Source organism: Vipera berus, assembly GCF_964194415.1.
Source record: "Vipera berus genome assembly, chromosome: 5".
NCBI lineage: Eukaryota > Metazoa > Chordata > Lepidosauria > Squamata > Viperidae > Vipera > Vipera berus.
In genome coordinates this window covers 72,903,903-72,925,368 of record NC_138207.1, presented here as the reverse complement: position 1 = coordinate 72,925,368, position 21,466 = coordinate 72,903,903, and the positions used below count along the sequence as shown (strand labels likewise).

Genomic DNA, 21,466 nt, shown 5'->3' with positions numbered 1-21,466 from the left:
CATTCACAGTGCAGGGTGGAAAAAGTATGTGAACCCCTAGCCTAATGACTTCTCCAAGAGCTAATTGGAGCCAGGAGTGAGCCAACCTTGACTCCAATCAGTGTGATATTGGATGTGTTGCTGACAGCTGTCCTGCCCTTTAAAAACACACACCTGTTTTGGGTTTACTGGTCTCAAGAAGCACTGTCTGATGTGAACCATGCCTCGCAGAAAAGAGCTCTCAGAAGACCTACGATCAAGAATTGTTGACTTGCATGAAGCTGGAAAGGGTTACAAAAGTATCTCCAAAAGCCTTGATGTTCATGTGTCCACGGTAAGACAGACTGTCTACAAATGGAGAAAGTTTAGTACTGTTGCTACTCTCCCTAGGCGTGGTCATCCTGTAAAAATGACTGCAAGAGCACAGCGCATAATGCTTAGAGGTAAAGAAGAATCCTAGAGTGTCAGCTAAAGACCTACAGAAATCTCTGGCACATGCTAACATTTTTGTTGACACATCTACAATAAGGAAAACATTCAACAAGAATGGAGTACATGGGAGGACACCACGGAGGAAGCCATTGCTGTCCAAAAAAAATATTGCAGCATGTTTGAAGTTTGCAAAAGAGCACCTGGATGTTCCACAACACTACTGGCAAAATATACTGTGGACAGATGAAACCAAAATTGAGTTGTTTGGGAAAAACACACAACACTCTGTGTGGAGAAAAAAAGGCACAGCACACCAACATCAAAACCTCATCCCCACTGTAAAACATGGCGGAGGGAGCATCATGGTTTGGGGCTGCTTTGCTGCCTCAGGGCCTGGACGGATTGTTGTCATTGATGGGAAAATGAATTCCAGAGGACATTTTGCAGGAAAACGTACGACCATCTGTCCGCCAACTGAAGCTCTGCAGAGGATGGGTGATGCAACAGGACAATGACCCAAAGCATACAAGTAATTCAACAAGACAATGGCTTCAACAGAACAGAATACGCCTTCTGGAGTGGCCCAGTCAGAGTCCTGACCTCAACCCGATTGAAATGCTGTGGCATGACCTTAAGAGAGCGATTCACACCAGACATCCCAAGAATATTGCTACACTGAAACAGTTTTGTGAAGAGGAGTGGTCCAAAATTACTCCAGATCATTGTGCAGGTCTGATCTGCAACTACAGGAAACGTTTGGTTGAGGTTATTGCTGCCAAAGGAGGGTCAACCAGTTATTAAGTCCAAAGGTTCACATACTTTTTCCACCCTGCACTGTGAATGTTTCCATCTTATGTTCAATTAAAATATGACAACAGCTAATGTTTGTGTAGTATTATTTTAAGCAGACTGTGTTTTTCTATTGTTGTGACTTACATGACGTTTAGAGCGCATTTTATGGCCAATTCATGTATAACTCCACGTAATCCCAAAGGGTTCACATACTTTTTCTTGCAACTGTAACTAGAGAGGGATATGTAGCTATGCACACCACCAAGGTTACTGAAGTAACATCTACCATCTCTTCCCATTTCTCAAGTTAGCTGACATGATTTAATAATCCCTTGGGGGCCATGGATTGTTCTCCCACATACTTGCATGTGATATCACAAAGCAAAAACAAAACGATGGAATTGATATTGAGATGTCATGTTTCATCTTTTTGATGTCTTTTGGTTAGGAATAGATCAGGCTAACCTGTGGTAGACCAGTTCAGTTTGCATGGCATGTTATATAAAGCCACCATTTTGCTTGCAAGTGGTGTGGCTTACTCTGTTGTTTTAATACCACTGGTGATTCATCTGATGAAATAAACCGTAAACCATAAAATACGCCTTACATCCCATAATGGCTGAATTTACACCATATGTTGACAAAACTGAAAGTGACTCCTCGCTTAGTACAGACACGTCAAACTCGCGATGTCACATGACATCGCACAACGTATCGGGACTGTTTTGCCATTGCCGGCAATGGGGTGGGCGTGCTTCTGTGTGAGGCATCTGGGCTGTGGGCCGGCAGTTTGACACCCCTGGCTTAGTAGAATGCGCAAATGTGAAAGGAAAAGAGGAGCCCTTGCTTTCTCAGTGTGGAATATATCAATCCTGTAAGGGAGAAAATGTACTGTAGATCTTTGCACCCAGGCTACAGTTATGACGACTGGTGAAGGCAGTTCTGATTTAGTGAAGGCAAGCTGCTACTCTCCATAAAGGGCAGCAACCAGTGCCCTGAATTTTTATTAATTTTTTAATAAAATGTTACTTATTTTACTTATTTATTAAATTATATGCCATCCATCTTACCAAGCAGTAAGACTCTGGGCAGCTTTTTTCTTTCTCCACTATCCACCTCCAGTGTGGAATGGCCCCATTGGGGCCTCAGACCAAACAGCAAAGCGAGGCCCTTTTTGGAAGGCTGAGAGTGGGGAAGGGGCACGATGTTCCAGAAGGTGTGGATCACAGCAGAAAAAAAAGACTCTTCTCCTGGACGCTGCCAGCTGAAGTTCCTTGACCGATGGGGTTCGCAGCATCTTCTACTGGAAATGGGTGGACTGGGCCAATACCATTGGGGTGAGGTGGTTCCTGGGCCCATGCTATGATGGTCTTTAAAAGTGATAATAAAGACCTTGAATTGCATCCGGAAGCAAACTGGCAACCAATGCAGCATACATTGCTAACATATACATGTTAAAAAGGAGTGGAGAGTGTACTAAGTCCTATAACAGACCACAAAGGAGTGGCTTCTCCTTCGTCATCAATACTGGTTGGGAAAAGCCTTGGAGAAAGGAGCCAAAACAGTGCAAAATTGCTCTGCCCAGTCCCAAATCCCGCAGCCAACCCCAAAGCATACCATGATCAATGGTACTGAAAGTCACTGAGAAGTCAAAGAGGGTAAGAATGGATGTACTATCCCCATCCCACACTCGCCAGAGAACATCAACAAGTGCAACCAATGCTGTATTTATCCCACAACTAGGCCTGAAACCCAACTGGAAGGGCGGATGATCTGGGATAGGTCCATAGTTGCCATGAACTCTTGAGCCACTTCCGAGGCCAACCCCAGGATGGCAGGTTGAAGTCTCCTGGGACCATCAGCCTGGGGAATTCCACTGCCAGCCCTCAGTTGGCCTCCAGTAGCTCAGGCTGGGAGGTCGCTAAACATCAGGCCAACTGGCACAGTAGCAATAGACCCAACTGATCCCACACGCCCAGTTTCAAGATTATTGTCTCACAACCAGAAACCTGGGGAGCATGGCCTCTGAAAGTAAGAGAGATTTCTGGGTGACAACTGCTACCTTTCCTCCCCTGTCCTGAGGTCTCAGTGGTACCAAACCCTAAATCCAGCTGAACACATCTCTGAAAGGGGACTCCCTCTTCAGGAGTCAACCAGGTCTCAATGATGCATGACCGGTTGTCTTGCTCCTCCCCAATAAGGTCACAAAAAAGGGGAGCCTTGTTATTAACCAAATTGAACTTTACTGCTGTTTGATGACAAGAGTTGCAGAGACAACACAAGGCAGAAAATCAGTATTAAGGAAGATAATGAGTCTATGTGCCATGTGCCGACCTGTTGCCTAACAACCCATAGTATCTTGTGGCTGGAGACCATCGCCTCCAGTGTGTGGTTTGGCCTCTGATCCTGACATACGGCGCTATTTACACATTAGGGCTATCAAGCAATAATAATATTAAATGGATATAAACATAGCCACAACAACAGGTGAGGATTGAAAGAGCCACCAAGCCAATAGCAGGCAACTTTGGGCTTGGGGAGCATATTTTCTCAACAAAAAGAATAATCCAGGTTGGTGCAAGTTCTGATCTGTCACATAAACATGACTGTTATTAATGTTAAACAGGCAGATGGCAATGATGACACAAGGATATTTATTACAATTGTTGGTCAATCATATGGTCTTCGTCGGCAAGGTTACAGACTTACTCTAATTATTCAGATTATGTGCAAATTTGAAAAAAGTTTAAAGTAGAAGTTTGAAAAGCTTAAAGTTGAAGTCTGAAAAAAAAGAACAGGCCAAGCTGTAGTTGACTGTCCCTGAGTACAGTAACAGGAATGATAATAACAATAATAATAACAACCAATAATAAATAACAATAATAATTCAAAGTTTTGTAAATTCCCAGCTATGTGATAAAGTGTTATACTCAACAATCAGCACCTCTATGGGATATTCTGAGTATTTTGGTCTACACATCTGAAATTAGTCTCTTTTTCTGTACATGCAGCAAAATCAGTTATGACATTTTTGATCCGTCTAAACATATAGCCGTCTTATTTAGCATGGACGTGGCTTAGCCCGGATTATAGATTATAATTAAGAAGCTATTAGTTCTCCAGGAAAACAAAGGATGCTGGGTTGATCACAAAGCAGACCATCTTGCTCTTGCAGGAAGATCTATATTGTTTTACTTTCATTATCACCTTGCATTGGAATGGTACAGATTTACATTAAAAAAAAGGGTCAAGGTGAGGTGTTAACTTCCCTTACCTCTTCACAATTGCCCTCGGACATTCACAAAAGCTAAAAAGGAAACAAAAAGACTAGAACATAGCTTCTCTAGCAACTAATACTCGGATAAGTAGGGATTCACACCAAACAACCAAGCAGAAAAGAATAGCCTAATCAAGGAAATACCAAGGAGTTGGCAGTTTCTACCACCTACCGTCCCTGGGGAACTGCTCCCATCCTTTTGGCCTTCTGGAAGGACATTAAAACTTGGCTTTACCGTTTGGCCTGCGTTGGGGGCTCACTGCTGGAGGTGACTGACGGGGTAAGAAAACCTCATCCCCATCTTAGTCCTGGTTTTAGTAGTTTTTAAAATTTTAATCTTTGCCATTTTAATAGGTAAAGGTAAAAGTTCCCCCGCACATACGTGCTAGTCGTTTCCGACTCTAGGGGCCGGTGCTCATCTCCGTTTCAAAGCCAAAGAGCCAGCGCTTGTCCGAGGACGTCTCCGTGGTCATGTGGCCAGCATGACTAGACGCCAAAGGCGCACGGAACGCTGTTACCTTCCCACCGTAGTGGTCCCTATTTTTCTACTTGCATTTTTTACGTGCTTTCGAACTGCTAGGTTGGCAGAAGCTGGGACGAGTAACAGGCGCTCACTCTGTTATGCGGCACTCGGGATTTGACCCGCCAAACTGCCGACCTTCTGATCGACAAGCTCAGCATCCTAACCCACTGAGCCACCGCATCCCTTTAATAGGTTTCAATTATTTTTCCATTTGCTTTATAACCTGCAAACTGCCCAATCACCTTACAGGAGAGATGGGCAGCATAGAATTTTAAGAACTATAAATAAAATAAACAGAGAGCAAATCTCACATTCGCTAGCATGCATGTAACTGATTAATGAAATGTCACAAGCAAACCACCAAGCTCAGAAAGCACCAAAACTCCACAGTTTAAATTCTGAGCTGGACATATTCTCTTCTATTGGAAAAGGGGTTCTTTGTAAAAAATTGTAAAAGATTGTGTGTGTGTGTGTGTGTGTGTGTGTGTGTGTAAGACGCGGTGGCTCAGTGGGTTAGGATGCTGAGCTTGTCGATCAGGTCGGCAGTTTGGTGGGTTGAATCCCAAGTGCCGCGTAACAGCGTGAGCGCCTGTTACTCGTCCCAGCTTCTGCCAACCTAGCAATTCGAAGCACGTAACAATGCAAGTAGAAAAATAGGGACCACTGCGGTGGGAAGGTAACAGCATTCCGTGCGCCTTTGGCGTCTAGTCATGCCGGCCACATGACCATGGAGACATCCTCGGACAAGCGCTAGCTCTTCGGCTTTGAAATGGAGATGAGCACCGGCCCCTAGAGTTGGAAATGACTAGTACGCATGTGCAGGGGAACCTTTAACCTTTACATATGCATGTATGCATCAAATAAACAGTCACCCATCTCACAAGAAGTGATTCTAGGCAGCGTACAGCAAAAAATATAAAACAATTCAAACAAAAGTCACTGTTCAAAAAATTAAAAAGCATAAACTACACAAGGGACTAGTTCCAGGGCCCCCCAGGGCTGATGATATAGCCAGGACTTAAGGGATTTCTGAAAAATAAGGAGGGATGGAATTAACCTCACTTGCCGGGAAGGGAGGGGAGAATGTTCCATAGGGCAGGCACCACAGTAGAGGACCCACCTTCTCGGGGCCACCATGTGTAGTCCTTAACAGACAGGACCTGCAGCATGCCTCTTTTGCCAGATCTGATGGGTCAGGCAGATGTACTCGGGGAGATGTGGTCCCTCATAGCCCTGTTTGGTTACCAATGAGACACACGCAGATACTTAACGTTTATTATACACATTAGAAAACTATATTACATTACTTTTTGACATAATTGCCATTCAAATTGAGGCACTTCTTATAATGTCTTAGAAGTTTTGAACTTGCTTAGTAGTCGCTTGGTGCCAAATCTGGGCTGTGTGTGTGTGTGTGTGATCAAAAACATCCCAACATCACACCAGTGCCATAGAAAATCCTGCCAAATGTGAAGATGCCAAAGGAGTACTGCTAGTGAAGTTCATGGAGCCTGATTTGACCATCAATTTTCAGAAGTCTACTGTGAAACGTTATGAAAACTCAGACGAGCCATCCATAACAAGCGTCGGGGCATGCTGACTTCCGGTGTGGTGTTGGTTCATGATAATGCTCGCCCGCACACCGCTAGAAAACACCCAAGACCTATTGAAGCAGTTCCGTTGGTAGCTTTCAGTGCAGGAAGACTGCGCAATGGAGCTGCTTCTAGATCAACAGTACCAAAAAGGTAAGTGACTGATTGATGACAGGGGTGGGTGGGTGAGGAGACAGAGAGGGGTGGGAAAACAGGTTCAAGGCCTGCAGGGACCCTGAGGGGTGGGAAGCAGAGCATAGGATATAGGCACCTCACTTGATGACCATCATGACAGGCTCCATCACTGTCATAAATTAAGGACTACTTTATAAAGTTTTTATTTTTACAGTTACTACAAGTAAGCCAGATATATCAGACACGTTTAAAAGATCTCTGCTCCTATCCCAGCTCTGGGTGTTAACTGATCTTACAAAAGAAAAATAAAGCCAAGACTACTAAATAATGTTAGTTTTTCTTTATTACATTTCAAAATCTGCAAAACACAAAAATCAAGCAAATTACATTTTATAAAAGGCATCCTGTGTTGATGAGATCTCTACCTAAGCAAATCTGGGACATTGACTACAAAGCCATGTGCATAAACTTTGCAAGCTATTAGGGTGATAAAGCTTGCAAGGATGGAAAGAAATAGAAAGCGAGATATTGTACATTCTTAGTTGAGGACTCTTAATGGATATTTTGACTTTGAAACAGATGGAGTTGCTGAATCCTCCTCCTTGGCCTTTTCCAGGAAGAATGCTGATTTGTTCTCTTTATCCTTTATGACACTTCTTTTATGCTGTAAAGTTAAAGAGCTTGCGTTATTATTTATTATTTTTACTGCTGGGAAAGCTTTATATCAGTTCTATTTTATAGTTGTGTCATCAGTTTGGCAATACATTGCCTCAGACAGTTTACTGGCAAACAGAAATACTCTCCGGCGTATGAAAATATCTAAACAACTTATCACCAAAAGTTTTTCAGTAAGCAAAACTTCTGAAAAAAAAATTGTCCAGTGTAATTAGAAAGATCTTCTCGTTTGGGAAAATTCTATTTTATTTACATTTTGGTGCAAAACATCTTTGAAGGGTCAATTAGCAAAGCACATGATGTGGCTACTTTAAAGAAGACGTGATCTCTGGGCGTGAAAAGTGAGCTTTTTAACCGTTTACTGGAAAATGTTAAGATGATGAACAATCTCCTTTGAAGACAGCTAAAAATGGACTTGGAGGTGGACTTAAAAATTACAACCTACAAGAAAGAGATGAAAATACCAGATCTAAAAGTGGAATTGAATAATCAGTTACAAATCAAAAAAGACGTACAAATAATGTAACCAAACAATGAGGTGAACAATCCTTTTAAATTGAAATAAAAGACATTTACTGGAGTTACTTCATGGAAAGTACCAACAGTCTTAGATCAAGGTGGTAAGAACTTCAAGAGAAGAGCAAAGAAAGCAGAAGAAACCAGAATTTTATCCAAGAGATTTAAGCATGGCTGAGAGGAAGAAGGAAAAAAGCTATAAAATCGATTTATATGACTGTGGTAAAATGATGAGTTGCTATCTTTGATGATGTTTGATGATCATCTGGATTGGATTATTTCTCTTTTTGAAATGTTCAGTGGTGTAGTGGATGAACTTGTAATATTTAAATTTCCCTTTTTTGATATCTAAATAAGAGGTTATCATTGCAGATAATAGCTTTCAATTTTTATTACTACTTTTGTTAACGTTTAATTATTAAGAGAGGGATAAGGAGAGTTAGACTAAATGGAAAGGAAGATTATATACTTATAATATACTGGCAGGTATTTCTATTAGTTTTGTTTGGATCTTTATTAATCAATAAGGAGACCTAAAGATTTAGAGATGAGTTTATAGAAAATGGGGTGAGGCACAGAATTAAGATTTGGTTGTAATTTAAGAGACATCAATAAATTGTTAATGTTGAATATTATCTTACTGCAGATTTTGGGGTAATTTTTCTTTTCTTACCATTTTTGGGGATGTTTCCTTTCTACACTTTATTATTATTATTTTAAAAAAACACATTCTTGTATTAGGTTCTTTGTTAATTTTCTCCGTATAAATCTTAATAAAATTATTGGATAAATATACATCTCCTGATCAAGTCAACACAAAAATACATAAATTACCTGGAAGAAGGGCACACCATTAGTCTGAATACACAAACTAGTCTCCAAGTAGGATTTTTCACTGCAAAGGCTCTCATTAGTTTCTCTCATTCCTTCTTCGTCCATCAAAGAATCCTTGGGACAGACAAGAGTTAAGCCAGTTGTGGTAGTGTGGACAAACCATTTCTACAAGTTAAATACACAATGGAGCAGGAGCAATCCTCTGCCCAGTTACTTCACTCTGCAGCAATTTAGCAGTTTAAGCACCACCCTTTGGGAGAAGCAAGCTATTTCTCCACCCCTTACTATCTGTAGTTACCTCATCCAAGGCACCAGTTTTCATGGCTTCAGCAGCCTTTAGAGTAGCTGTCAGCTTCATCTGCTTTTGCCTTAATTTTTCAAGCAAGAGATCACGAGGTTCTGTTTTCACCACTGCTACTGGGTAACAGTAGTCCTTCCGCTGTGGGGTATTTCCTTTAGAAAAAGATCCATTTAAGAGACAATAAGCGCAGTGCACTACAGCAACCTAGGACAACAAAGCCACCTTTTTCTTATTGGATTTAAAAACCTGATTTTAGATAGCTCTTACTCTTTTTTTTTGGGGGGGGGGGGCTCCCTCTAAAGTCTGCAGAGCTCATTTTTCCTCTCCAAATACCTGTTGGGAGATCCGTTTTAAGTTCCTCAGTCAGGAAGCCATTAATTTGAGTTAAACCATCCTCTGCTTCTTTAAGGAGCAGGTCTTTCCGTTCGGCAAGCACATCCCGATCATTCTGCAAGTGGTCAAGAAGCCTCCTGTGGATGACATCTTCAGCCTCTTTTTGTGTCTTCACCTGGTCTGTCACTTTGGCTTCTGATGCATTACAGTTGTCACTGACATCCTGGAAGCAAAACACCTTAAGGTACTATGTCAAGAAACCAGATCTTCAAGGTTATAAACTGCAGGTTTGACTGAATGGACCTTACTGTATTATCCAACATACAACAATTTATGGTCCTTTCCCAAGCATGTGAACCACCATCGTTTCTAGAAAAGAGACTGCTCGAGGGTGGGAGAACATGAACTGCGGCGATTTACTTAACAACTGTGACAAAGAAGTTTGTAAAATGAGGCACAACCTACTTAACAACTGCCTCACTTGGCAATGGAAATTTTGGGTTCAATTATGGCCACCAGTCAAGGACTCTCTGGCTATAGCTGTCATAAAATTCTATGTCTAAAAAGTCTTTGATGATCTAAGTGTCAGCAGGTTGTAAGATTTAGAATTACCTTGCACACGTTTTGTAGGTGTTCATTCTGGCGGTAGAGAAAAGCTCTCTGTTGATCAAGTACAGAGTCTATCTCTGCAGTTGCCGTTTCAGCCCAGCTGGTTGTTTCTTTACATGTGTTTCGCAAACTACGGCCCAGATTTTTAACGTGGTTGCCTGACTCCAGAAGCATCTTAACATTATCGTGGCTGGACTGCCTGATCTCTTGGGAAAAGTCATCCAGAACTGGAATCATCTTGTTCTGCTGGGAAGTGGTGGAGTTGACAAGGCCAATAGTCTGCCTAAATAAAAGAATTTAGCCACAGATTATTCAAGCACTAATCATATAGGCTAAGACTGAAACAGCAGCCAAATCAATGCTTTGCCTAAACTGCTAATTTCACTGAATTTTATTACAGCATCCAGTCATTCTGGAAGAGCTCTCTATGGCATTGTTTTGGAGTACAAGTGGGGAGCCTACAGTATTTGCCATTTTTTTTTCAATAAAAACGCTAAAAGCAAATGCACACAAGCCCTACTTTAACTTGAACATCCTGAAATATTCTTTTAAAAAGATCTCCACCCCTGCCTTTGTTTCTCACAAGGTGTTATTGACATGGAGATCAAAACCACGCAATGCATAAGGGTAGCAAGTTGTTCCTGAAACTGACATTAGTCTATAAAGGGGAGTAGCAAAAGAGTCCATTTTATTTCACTTGACTCATTTCGAGCGAAATAAAATTCAAATTCAATCTCCCATTTCCAAATGTCTACGTTGACCACACAATTATACAGATGTGAGATTGGGTTTGGGTCAGTCACTGGGACCAGAGACTTACCGTGCCGAGCTTTGGGCTCATGCCGGAGGATCCCGTCTTCAGGAAACTTCTCTCTACTGGAATACGCGCTTTGGGCTGTTCTGTGAGTTGTGCTTATGTGGTGCCTTCTTATTGGCTGATTGGTGTGTTGTTGGCTGGCGATTGGCCCTGGGCTCCTAAGTACTTGATAAGCTGGTGGTAAATTGGCACTCCTGTTAACTGACAAGGAGGCCCCTTTCCCAGACTTCAAGGTAATGACTGAAGCCTGGGAAAGGGGCCTCCTTGTCAGTTAACAGGAGTGCCAATTTACCACCAGCTTATCAAGTACTTAGGAGCCCAAGGCCAATCGCCAGCCATCAACACACCCATCAGCCAATAGAAAGGCACCACATAAGCACAACTCACAGAACAGCCCAAAGCGCATATTCCAGTAGAGAGAAGTTCCCTGAAGACGGGCTCCTCCGACACGAGTCCGAAAGCCCGGAAGAGTAAATCTCTGGTCCTGGTGACCAACTCAAATTCAATCTTGCATCATTATCCTGAGACGTGTTTATTTGCCTTCATTCGTGACAATTATACAGGTTTAGTCTGAAGTCATGGATGCTAGAGTCTATGATAAGAAATACGAGAGTTTTAGCCCAAGAAATATCGGGATCGATCTCAAGCACTGCAGAATATTACAATAATCCTTCAAACGTACTTCAGAAAAGAAGTAAGTCAGAAAGCTTCCTTACACAATTATATTTTCTTGCACGTCATTAATATTCTTCTTTAGGCTTCCACCTTTCTCTAGGATTTGGCTGAGGTTCTGCTGAGTTTGGTGATCAAGCATGGTTAGCTGATTTTGCAGCAAAGCAATAAGTTGGGCTGTACCCTAGTATGAATCAAGGAAAGTTGAAAAAAATATTACTGAGGAAAACTGTACTAGTAAAATAGTTTGAAAGCATGCAGGAAGCTCACATTTATTCAAATGTGCTTCAGAGGCATTTTCCAGTTAATACTTAATATAGAACAGTAGCTCTTCAGAAAGCTGAATATTTTCTTTTAGAGACAGTTCGGGGGGAAAAATTCCACCTTTCAGGAGATAAATGGGATGAAAGAGTCTGCTAGATATGGGCAAAACTCAACTTTCTCTATCCAATCTGCTTCCTGGAAGAAGCAGACTCATAACCTAAAATGAAATTTGTAGACAAACACAACCCCACTGCCAAGTTACTATGAAGGATGAAACAAATGTGTGTGTGTGTGTGTGTGTGTGTGTGTGTGTGTGTGTGTGTGTGTATGTATGTATGTATGTACAGTATATATATATATATATATATATATATATATATATATATATAGAGAGAGAGAGAGAGAGAGAGAGAGAGAGAGAGTAATGCTTATCCTGATTAGCCCTTTTTCAAGAAGCACATTTTCCCCTTCTTAGGTAAAGCCAAATCCCGCTTCACTCCTACATGTGCACATGAAATGACACATTCACATTTACTTGAACGGATTTGACTTGGTATGTATATGTGACTTTAAGAAGAAATATGAACAATGTTAGCATCCATATTACTAGAAGGCATTTGTACACATGAAGCTAACCTATGTTCCCATTCTTCTTTGTTTGGTTGTATTATTCTCCTTACAATAAAAGAAGCAGAAGTAGAAAATATAAGTGGAAAATCAAAACAAACAACCGAACATTCACAAAATGGAGCCAACCAGAACTATGTATACCAGAGGTCTTCAACCTTTCTCGGCTCGCGGCCCGGAGGGAAGGAGAGCAGCTTTCAAATTGGTGTGTACGCATGCGTGCACGCAAACAGCGGCATGGGCACTGCGTGACACTAGCAGCCCTGTTCACGCATGCGCAAACAGGCCACGTGTACAATCCCCCCTGGTGCTAGCGGCCCCATTTGTGCACGAATGGGCCGCGCACACCCGCCCAGTGCTAGTGACCCTGTTCATGCCCCCACAGGGCCGTGGGCGCTAGTGCGAGTGCAGGGAGTGAGCGTGCACGCTTGCGCGCACCAGTCAGCCATTTCCACAGCCTGCTGGCCATAAGGCCACAGCCCAGTAGTGGGCCACGGCCCATAGGTTGAGGACCCCTGATGTACACTGTATACTTTGGGAACCATTGCCATAACCCTGCAGGCAAGCAAATTTTTGTACTGGTAGTGGAAACAGAAATATAAAATTTCAAAGAGCCACAGGGACACGGGTAGGGAACTCGCTGTCCTCCAATTACTTTCAAGTACAATTGCATAACAGCAGCAGAAGTCCAGAAAACTGGTTACCTGTCTCTTAAGAAGGCCACACTGGACCATAATCATCATCAGGATGGAGAAAGGCACAATAGCCAGCAGAACCTAGCAGGGTTCCTTAAATAGCATAGCAAAAACTACCTCACTTCTACTGTATTCTAGTGCACTATGGACCTCCTATGGACACTGGCTTGATCATTCCTGTCCTACAAATGGAAAAAATACCGTTTTCTGTGCCATCTTGGTCAGTTTGACTTGTTCTTGCAAGCTGTCAAAATTATTCTGAAGCTCAGAAAACATTTGGGAACTGTCTTCGTGTAGTTTACTCAAAGCAAGAGAATGATCATGGAAGAAGGTAGCCAGTTCTTCTTTATAGCCTGTAATCTTTCAATCAGAAAAAGAGATCACATCAGTTTTCAAAGGCACATTAATATTTATTGGCTTTTTCTAAATAATACTAGTGTGGTATGTGTATATGTGTTGAATTTTTTTTTAAAGAAACAAACATAGCAGGTTCTATTCATTTAGGTGGAACCATAGGCGTCACCTGCGGTCCTACCTAAACAAATAGAACTCACCATGCTCTATCCATGATAATGAAAACATGTCAAGACGTGCATGGCAACACCATAACAGACTCCAGGGTTTGTGTTGTGATTTCGCAATGTTTTACCACTTGTCCTCCTGCCAAATACCCACGAGCAGCAATGAGACATTTCAGTCTCCTTCAATCTGAAACTATCCAGATGATCTGGAAATATCAGTTGGGCAAGAGGATCCAACATCCAGATGCTCAAGAGATCGATAGGGCAGGGATAGCCCATTTCAAAAGCACTGCCTGTTTATAAAAGTGTTCATGCAGGAGAAAACGTTTTGCCTGCAGGAGAAAATAGGCAATGTTCCTTGGCTTTCCCTGTCAGCAAATGGAAGAGCTCTATTTATACCATCATCAATGACCCGGTGGTTTCTCCAAATACAAGCACACTGCATCTTAAGTTCTGGAGTTCTTAAGAACTCCCATCTTAACCACCTCTAAGCTCCATGGCTCTTGACAACTGTCTGTTCAGTGCCTTCCCCAAGGGGACAAAGCATGAAACTGGACTACAAATGAAGTGGTTTACCTTGCAAGGGGGAGGAAGAGAGCCCAAATGAAGGCTCTGGCAGCTTGGTGTTTGTTCTCATGGATTGGATTAGGTCGAAAGGCTAAAGCAGTGTTGTTGTTGTTTTTCAACTTTAGGAACTTTTTAAGACGTGTGGGCTTCAACTCCCAGAATTACCCACACGTCTTAAAAAGTTTGAAGTCCACACGTCTTACAAGTTTCCAGGGTTGAGAAGCACTGGGCTAAAGGTTCCTAATCCTTGCGCTAGCATTCAACAATTATAGTACTTCAAGGTATGCTTATTACCATTTCTGCCAAGGATGAATTTTTCTTGACGTGTTCCTGCAGCTGAGAGTTTATACTCAGCACTAGTTGTACCACAGGAGTCAGGCTACTTAATGCCTTGTCCAGTCCAGATGCGTGTTCCTCCTAGGAGAGCAGACAAGGTAGTGAACTCATTGCTTCCAACGAAGAAAACATTTGAGACCCAATCAGAAAAGAGAATTGCGGAAAGGCTAAAGACATTAGAACTCCTCCAAATTAGCCAAATTATTTCTCACACTTTAGGAATCAGTAAGATCAATTTGGTGCCAAGCTTCCTCCAATGTAAGATGCTTTCCCAAGGGCTGACGTGGCCCCTAATAAATCTTCATGGAGGACAGATATGCCAAATACACAATTTTCTGTTCCTTCTGTAGCACTGCGTTCCACTACCATCCTTATTTGCATTCTGCTATATAACATACCGTGTTTCCCCGAAAAAAGGCCCGGTCCCTTTTTTTTTTTGCCTCCAAAATATGCACCAGGTCTTATTTTCAGGGGTGTCTTTTCCACTCACCTCATGGTGTCAGTACTGACAGCCCCTCCCAACCAGCCCACTTCTTCTGTGGCCAAAGGAGCAGCTTCATTCTGCAGCTCTGGACTACATTTCGCTGTCAGAGGCCTTTCCGGAAGGCCTCTGACTGCGAAATGCAGGCTGGGGGACGCCACAGAACAAGTGGACTAGCAAGGAGAGACAGGTGTTGATTCATGGGAGGCCTGATAAGTAGGTGTGGGGCATATAGGGCAGCTGCACCCCCCCTGGGCTTTTTAGGCATGTGCTTTGCCACAAAACTACAGCTTATTTTGGGGATAAGGCTTATATTAAGCCAGTGGTAGCGAACCTATGGCATGCGTGCCAGAGGCGGCACTCAGAGCCCTCTCTGTGGGCACGCTCGCCATGCCCCGGAGATGGCAACTGTCCCTCTTCAAGCAGCTGCCCTCTAGGTCACCGAGGTCCCACGTGGCCGGATGCATCCTGGCACGGCTGGTTTCCCTCGTCCCGTCCCTCCTAGCCTTGCATGCTTTTCTTTTCATAGGCATGGCCGACTGCATCGCCTCCTCAGCTGTCAACCGGCCATCTAGCTCAGAGGCGGCTTCTTTGAACTGCTGGTGGCGGGCTGCGAAGACCCAGAATGCACCGGTCAAGGGGCCGTCAGGCTCTGGCTGCTGACGGACACCATCAGCCCCCATGCGCTCGCTGGCCTCTGTGTGTGGGGGCTGATGGTGTCAGGCAGCAGCCGCCCTGGCCCTTGCCTTACCCCATGGCAATGGCACCCCCGCCCTGCCTTGCCTCACCCCGCAGGACGAGCCTCCTGCCTACCGTCCTGCCTGCCAGAGACCCCCTGGATCTCCTCCATCCCTCCCCACGAACAATATTGAGGTGACCACACCCACCTTGGCCACACCCACCCAATCTGCCATGACCACAACCACACCCACCCAGCGATAAATAAGTGGGTTTTGGGTTGGTTTGGGCATTCAGTCTCTAAAAGGTTCGCCATCACTGTATTGGGCCCACCCCCCAAAATCAAGCTAGGGCTTATTTTGGGGGGCAGGACTTACTTTTTGGGAAACAGGGTAGGAACTTGCCCCAAGTGTCTAATCATCAAATTTCCTAGCTTTTATGCTCATGACCCTGGATGAAGGAAGGCTGTACCAAAATCTGTCTTACAGTAGTCATAATGTCTACATCTTGCCTCATTTGAAAACCACATAGAACCTCCAGCTCTGGGCAATCGGCTCCCTCTTTTGTTTCAGGCTTATACTTTTAACAGCAAATAACCAAAACATTATTCTACTTTATGTCACTTGTACTTACGATCATTTTCTGCAGGTCATTTTTACTTTTGGAGGTCAGTGAGTCCTGATTCAGCATTTTTTCAGCAGCTAGGGACACTTCAGCAGAAACCATTTCCTTTACTGAAGTGAATGCTGCATCTATAGCTGCTGCGGTAACTCCAAATGCTGAAAAACTGGTGGACAGAAGATCATCTAGCAAGAAAAAAAAGATGAGTTATAACAATTTAACCCAGTTCCCCCTTACTAGTAACGGTTTTGATTTCTCAAACGAGTCTGAATCCAGGTTTTGGCATGCCAGGTGGGTGTTAACTTTATTGCCATGTAAAGTTGAATAGAAACACTTACTAACTGAGGAGGTGTAAGAGTCCAGCATCACCTGCTGATTCCGATAGTTCTTTTTCACAGAGTTCTGGATTTTGTCGAAGAGTATATTCATGTGATCCATAAATGTCTTTTGAGCTTCCACATTATGCTGCTCAACTGCTTTCTTCCGATCTAATTTTGCATGCAAACCGGACACATCATTGGTAGTTTCTTTAACTGTAGTAAGCAGCTAAGGCAGAAAAAAAGATTGATAGTCTTCAAATATCACCTCTCTCTCTCACACACACACAAAATGTTCTCCATTACATTTCCAAGTGTAGACTAAGAAAGGGAGTTACATAACTACCTTATTAAATATTTATGCTTTACTGCTGTGCAGAATTAAAGAGGTAAAGTATTACTGACCTCAGTGTCTGCTCATAAAGTATCTGGATCTGAATAAGCTAAACAACTTGATCACATGTGAATATAGAATCCATAATCTAACTGGCCACACAACTGAGGGTCCAGACTTAATAGAAATCTTAGAAGGCTGCTCAGTTGAGCTTTTCTACCTCCAACCCAAAAGCCATTTTGTAAACCACATAATGAGGATTCCTGGAGAAAAAGCTATATGGAATAGATCCTATACAGTAAGTTTCTTTGTTCTAAAAATAGTTATTTTTAAATATATAACAAATAGTTATATACAGTATTTAATGACTATCTGGCTTTGGAGAGATTGCTACCCTACAAGACAGGATAACAGTATTAATTATGTATGGTTGAAAACAAAATCAGTTAAGCAACCACACTGAAAGATTTGCATGCTTATCAATTACCTAGACTTACAAATTTATTAATAAGGAATAATCTAGATTTATGAATGGATTTTAATCACAAAATGAAACTTATGAGTAGCTTTGCTATCACTAAGTTACACTCAAAGTGCTGACAAAGTGAGACAAAACAAGATTTGGAATTAAAATTAGGGAAACGATGGAAAATGTGGTTTGTCGCATAGTCAGCCAGATGTTCAGACTGGATTTGGCATTTTTATCCACCTATTGAGTCCTTTCCAAGGTTCTGGGATAGGAACATTTTGATGTTTTATGGTGTTAGAGGAGGGTTGTCAAACTCGCAACGTCATGAGACGTGTCGTGAAGTATCGTGACTTTTTTGCCATCGCCAGCAATGGGGTGGGTGTGGTTTTGCTATGATGCATCTGGCCTGCGGGCTGGCAGTTTGACACCCTTGTATTACAGGTATCGTTGCAGAATGCAAGCTATTCTGAGTAAAGCTGCCTTTTGCAATTGACTGATGGGGAATTTGTCAATGCCGATTGTGTTCAACTGTTCCTCTAATTGTTTTGGGAATACACCCAAGATGCACATTACTATTGGGACTACCTCTGCTTTCTATTGTCATAGTCTATTTCTATTTGCAGGGCTTTATATGCTATTATCTTCTCAAGTTCCTTTGCGAACATTGCTTTGATATTGTATTTCAGGATAAAAGACACTATGGTATTAATGATATAGTTCAGGGGTAGGGAACCTTGGCTCTTTTATGACTTGTGAACTTCAACTCCCAAAATTCCTGAGTCAACATGGCTGGTTCAGGAATTCTGGATATTGAAATCCACAAGTCATAAAAGAACCAAGGTTCCAGACCCCTGGTATAGTTAAAAATCAGCTGTTGTCACAAAAATTAGGAAAACAGTTTATGAAGGACCACAACATGAACTAAAGGTTTAATCGCTTACATAGAAATGTGTTCCTTGACCAAACAGGTAGCAATAAAAAAAGACTATACTTCTCAATGGTTTTCCTGCAAAATCCACTGAGAAATGTTCTTTCCAAATTTTGCCTCTTTTGGCTTCAGTCTTTTTAGACCATCAGTCCCCAACCTTTCTTGCTCCATGAACCAGTAGCAGTAGCTGGGTTTCATGTGCCTGCCACTTGTACAAATCAAGCTTCACACACTTGCCCGCTGCTTGTGCAGCCTGGTTCCCAACAGGCCACGGCCCAGTACTGGGCTGCGGCCCGGAGTTGGGGACCCTTTTTTCAGACCAGAGGTCTCCAAACTTTTTGATTTGGCGGCCCGGAAAGGGAGGCAGGCACCGCTACGTGCATGCACAAATGGGCCGCTCATGAGCGCATGTGCACACGCAAACGGCTGCACGTGAGCGCATGCGCACATGCAAACAGGGCTGGCGGGCATGAGCACTGCAAATGGGACAGCGCTAGCACTGGTGGGATGCTCGGGGTGGTGCTAGCGCCAGTGGGATGCTTGTGGGTGGGGCAGTGCTACTGCCAGTGTGGTAGCGCAAGTGTGTGGGGGTGAGTGGCCATCCCTTCACGCAGCCCGGTGGCCAAGCGGCTGTGGCCCGACAGACTATTAACTGAAAAAGCATCCACAAAATGCACACATCGTTCATCAAGAATGACAGCAAAAGTCCAATATTCTTTCAGAACTGTAAGAGCTACTGAAGCTCTGAAATGGTCTATCTTTCACCATTTAAAATACAATTGTCTTAATCTAGCAAGCAATCCAGACTCCAGAAGATGGTAGAGGTCAGGAAGGCCTGGAGGAACGTTGTCCATGGGGTCGCGATGGGTCGGACACGACTTCGCTGCTAACAACAACAAGGAAGCAATCTATTTTTAAAAAACAATACCAGCATGTCACATTGTCTGACCTCGGTAGCAGTGCCATGAAGTTTTTCTTCTGAGCTCTCTAAAGCCGAGGCCACATATTCTTCTTCAGCAAGAAGAACCTTGGTGACTTCCAGGTCTTTCTGAGTAACTTCCAGTTCCATTTCCCTGGCTTGTAGGTTTGCCTGGCACTTTTCCATTTCATCTTTTTGAACAGTAAATAACTCGGTAACCTGCATCAAGACAACATATACTCATAAAGATAACGAAGGTAAGGACAGGTCACCTGCAGCCCAGATATGGCCTCTAAGGGCTTCTGTGTGATTCTAGCTCTTCCTTTTTGCTGACTGTGCAGCAAAAATTTGACAAAAACTCACGTGGCTCATTCAGGAGCACCTTCATATATACAATACACACCTACATATGTAGGTGTGTGCACACATGTGTGTAAGTAAAATGCTTTTCTAAGTAGTTTTTCTGACTGCTGACATGTTTTTTTAAGGTATTACAGCTGATCGAATCAAAGTTCCAGCTTGATTTCCACCCCATCTCATATTACTGTAACTGTATTGTTTCTACTTGGTAATGACTTTCAAACTGGTGGGCCTACAAAAAAAAAGCTAAGTAATATTGGACTGAAATTAATAATTTAATTCAAATAATCTTGAAAATTAATATACAGTTCAGACCAGAGAGTTAATGCTAGGCCTTAATGGGTAAAGTGCTGGAAAAAAAAGTACACGGCATTTTACTTCTATATATAACGGTGACTGTATGCTCAGCACTGGAAAGACCATGTGATACCTACTATTGAGGAACATTTAGTAAGGTGACAGAACTGGAAATGATGGCTAAATTACTGGCTCTTGTGAAAGAAAAACCACTACAGATTTTTGTGAAAAGATGAGCACGCTAGAGCTTCCTAACCATCGGAGAAACATCCCAAAAGATAAGGAAAATGTACTGGGTCCACTTACTTTTTGCAATTCTTCCTCCATGGCTGTGATTTTCTCAGTGTAATCTGCAATTTGCTCTTCCTGAATTGTCATTTTGCCATGAAGAGCCCTAAAAAAAAGTTAGCTAATGTTAACAGTGATGTAGTCTTATTAATTCCAGGCTAAGCAATGAGATAACTTTAAGAGCAAATAGGAGAAATATAACTGTTCCTTTCCTATCACTAGATTGTGCTCTTATTTTTCAAGCATCATGCTTGAAGTTCCTCATATTGCTAACTACTGATAGTCATTTCTGCCTGAACTATACATTTATCTTATTGCTGTTTATTTAAAACATTAGGCGTTGCTCATTAAAAATCTAAAAGCAGCTCACAATAAACAGAATAGACCACTTACACTATAGTCAATGAGATTACGCAAGTGTAAATGATCCTATAACTTATCTAGCAATTGAGCTAGGAGCTGTGTTCTGTTTTAGGTATACCAGGACTTCCATAAAGGGGCATTTTCTATTCAGTATAACTGATAAAACTTGTAGCATATCAGTTATATCTTCCTTGAAGATGCTTTGAACCAAGACTTATGAGTCAACTTATTCCTCCATTTCTATCCTTTGTTCCAGTTGTGTTCAACTTTCTATAATTTTTCATGCTGCCACATTCCTTCATCCAGATATTTTTTTCCTTCTCCATATATTAAGATTTTATCCAATCATGTTGTCACTTCCCTTCTGACTCTGAGTGACCATGTTTAAAACCTTATTTTGTTGCTCCTCACCTTGGCTCATTAAAGAGGGAATAAGTGGGACCAGGTAGTATATATTCGGATTTTTATCTGGACATCCAAAAGGTTTAAAATTCAATTAGCTTGGTATAGAGCACAGGTCTGCAACCCACGGCTCCAGAGCCGCATGTGGCTCTTTCAGCCGTCTCCTGCGGCTCCCAGTCCTCTGCCATGTGCAGTCCAAAAAAAAAACAAAAAAGTGGGACTAAAAAAGTTCAACCAATCAATTCAAATATGCAGGGTAGGTGCATATCTCACCTTGGCTCCACTCTTCAGTCAAACCCTGTTCTGCGCATGCGAACACATTTTTTGCGGCTCCCAGTTTTTCCTTTTGTGAGGGAACCGGTTCCGAGTGGCTCTTTCACTGTTTCAGGTTGCTGACCCCTGGTATAGAGCTATGCTCTGGGGAATTGCATTACATCTTAACCCCTCAGATTCCTTTCTTTTCCAAATAATATTCAGTGTTCTATAGCCACCAAGTATCTTAATTCACAATG

The 21,466-nt window shown here is 42.5% G+C and overlaps 1 protein-coding gene across 1 annotated transcript in view; it reads right to left on the bottom strand.

Annotated features, from left to right (window-relative positions):
- Window positions 1-7,134: 7,134 nt before the first annotated feature.
- KIF11 (kinesin family member 11) overlaps window positions 7,135-21,466 on the bottom strand; it is a gene marked incomplete at its 5' end in the record, with an annotated part of 29,203 nt that continues 14,871 nt past the window's right edge. Inside the window, 12 exons of the mRNA XM_081328590.1 lie at window positions 7,135-7,394; window positions 8,756-8,869; window positions 9,054-9,208; window positions 9,390-9,612; window positions 10,002-10,281; window positions 11,532-11,671; window positions 13,275-13,433; window positions 14,456-14,578; window positions 16,290-16,462; window positions 16,616-16,823; window positions 19,275-19,463; window positions 20,208-20,295. Of these exons, the coding sequence (XP_081184716.1) occupies window positions 7,269-7,394; window positions 8,756-8,869; window positions 9,054-9,208; window positions 9,390-9,612; window positions 10,002-10,281; window positions 11,532-11,671; window positions 13,275-13,433; window positions 14,456-14,578; window positions 16,290-16,462; window positions 16,616-16,823; window positions 19,275-19,463; window positions 20,208-20,295 (1,978 nt within the window). The 3' untranslated portion in view covers window positions 7,135-7,268. The remainder of the gene's footprint in view (window positions 7,395-8,755; window positions 8,870-9,053; window positions 9,209-9,389; window positions 9,613-10,001; window positions 10,282-11,531; window positions 11,672-13,274; window positions 13,434-14,455; window positions 14,579-16,289; window positions 16,463-16,615; window positions 16,824-19,274; window positions 19,464-20,207; window positions 20,296-21,466) is intronic.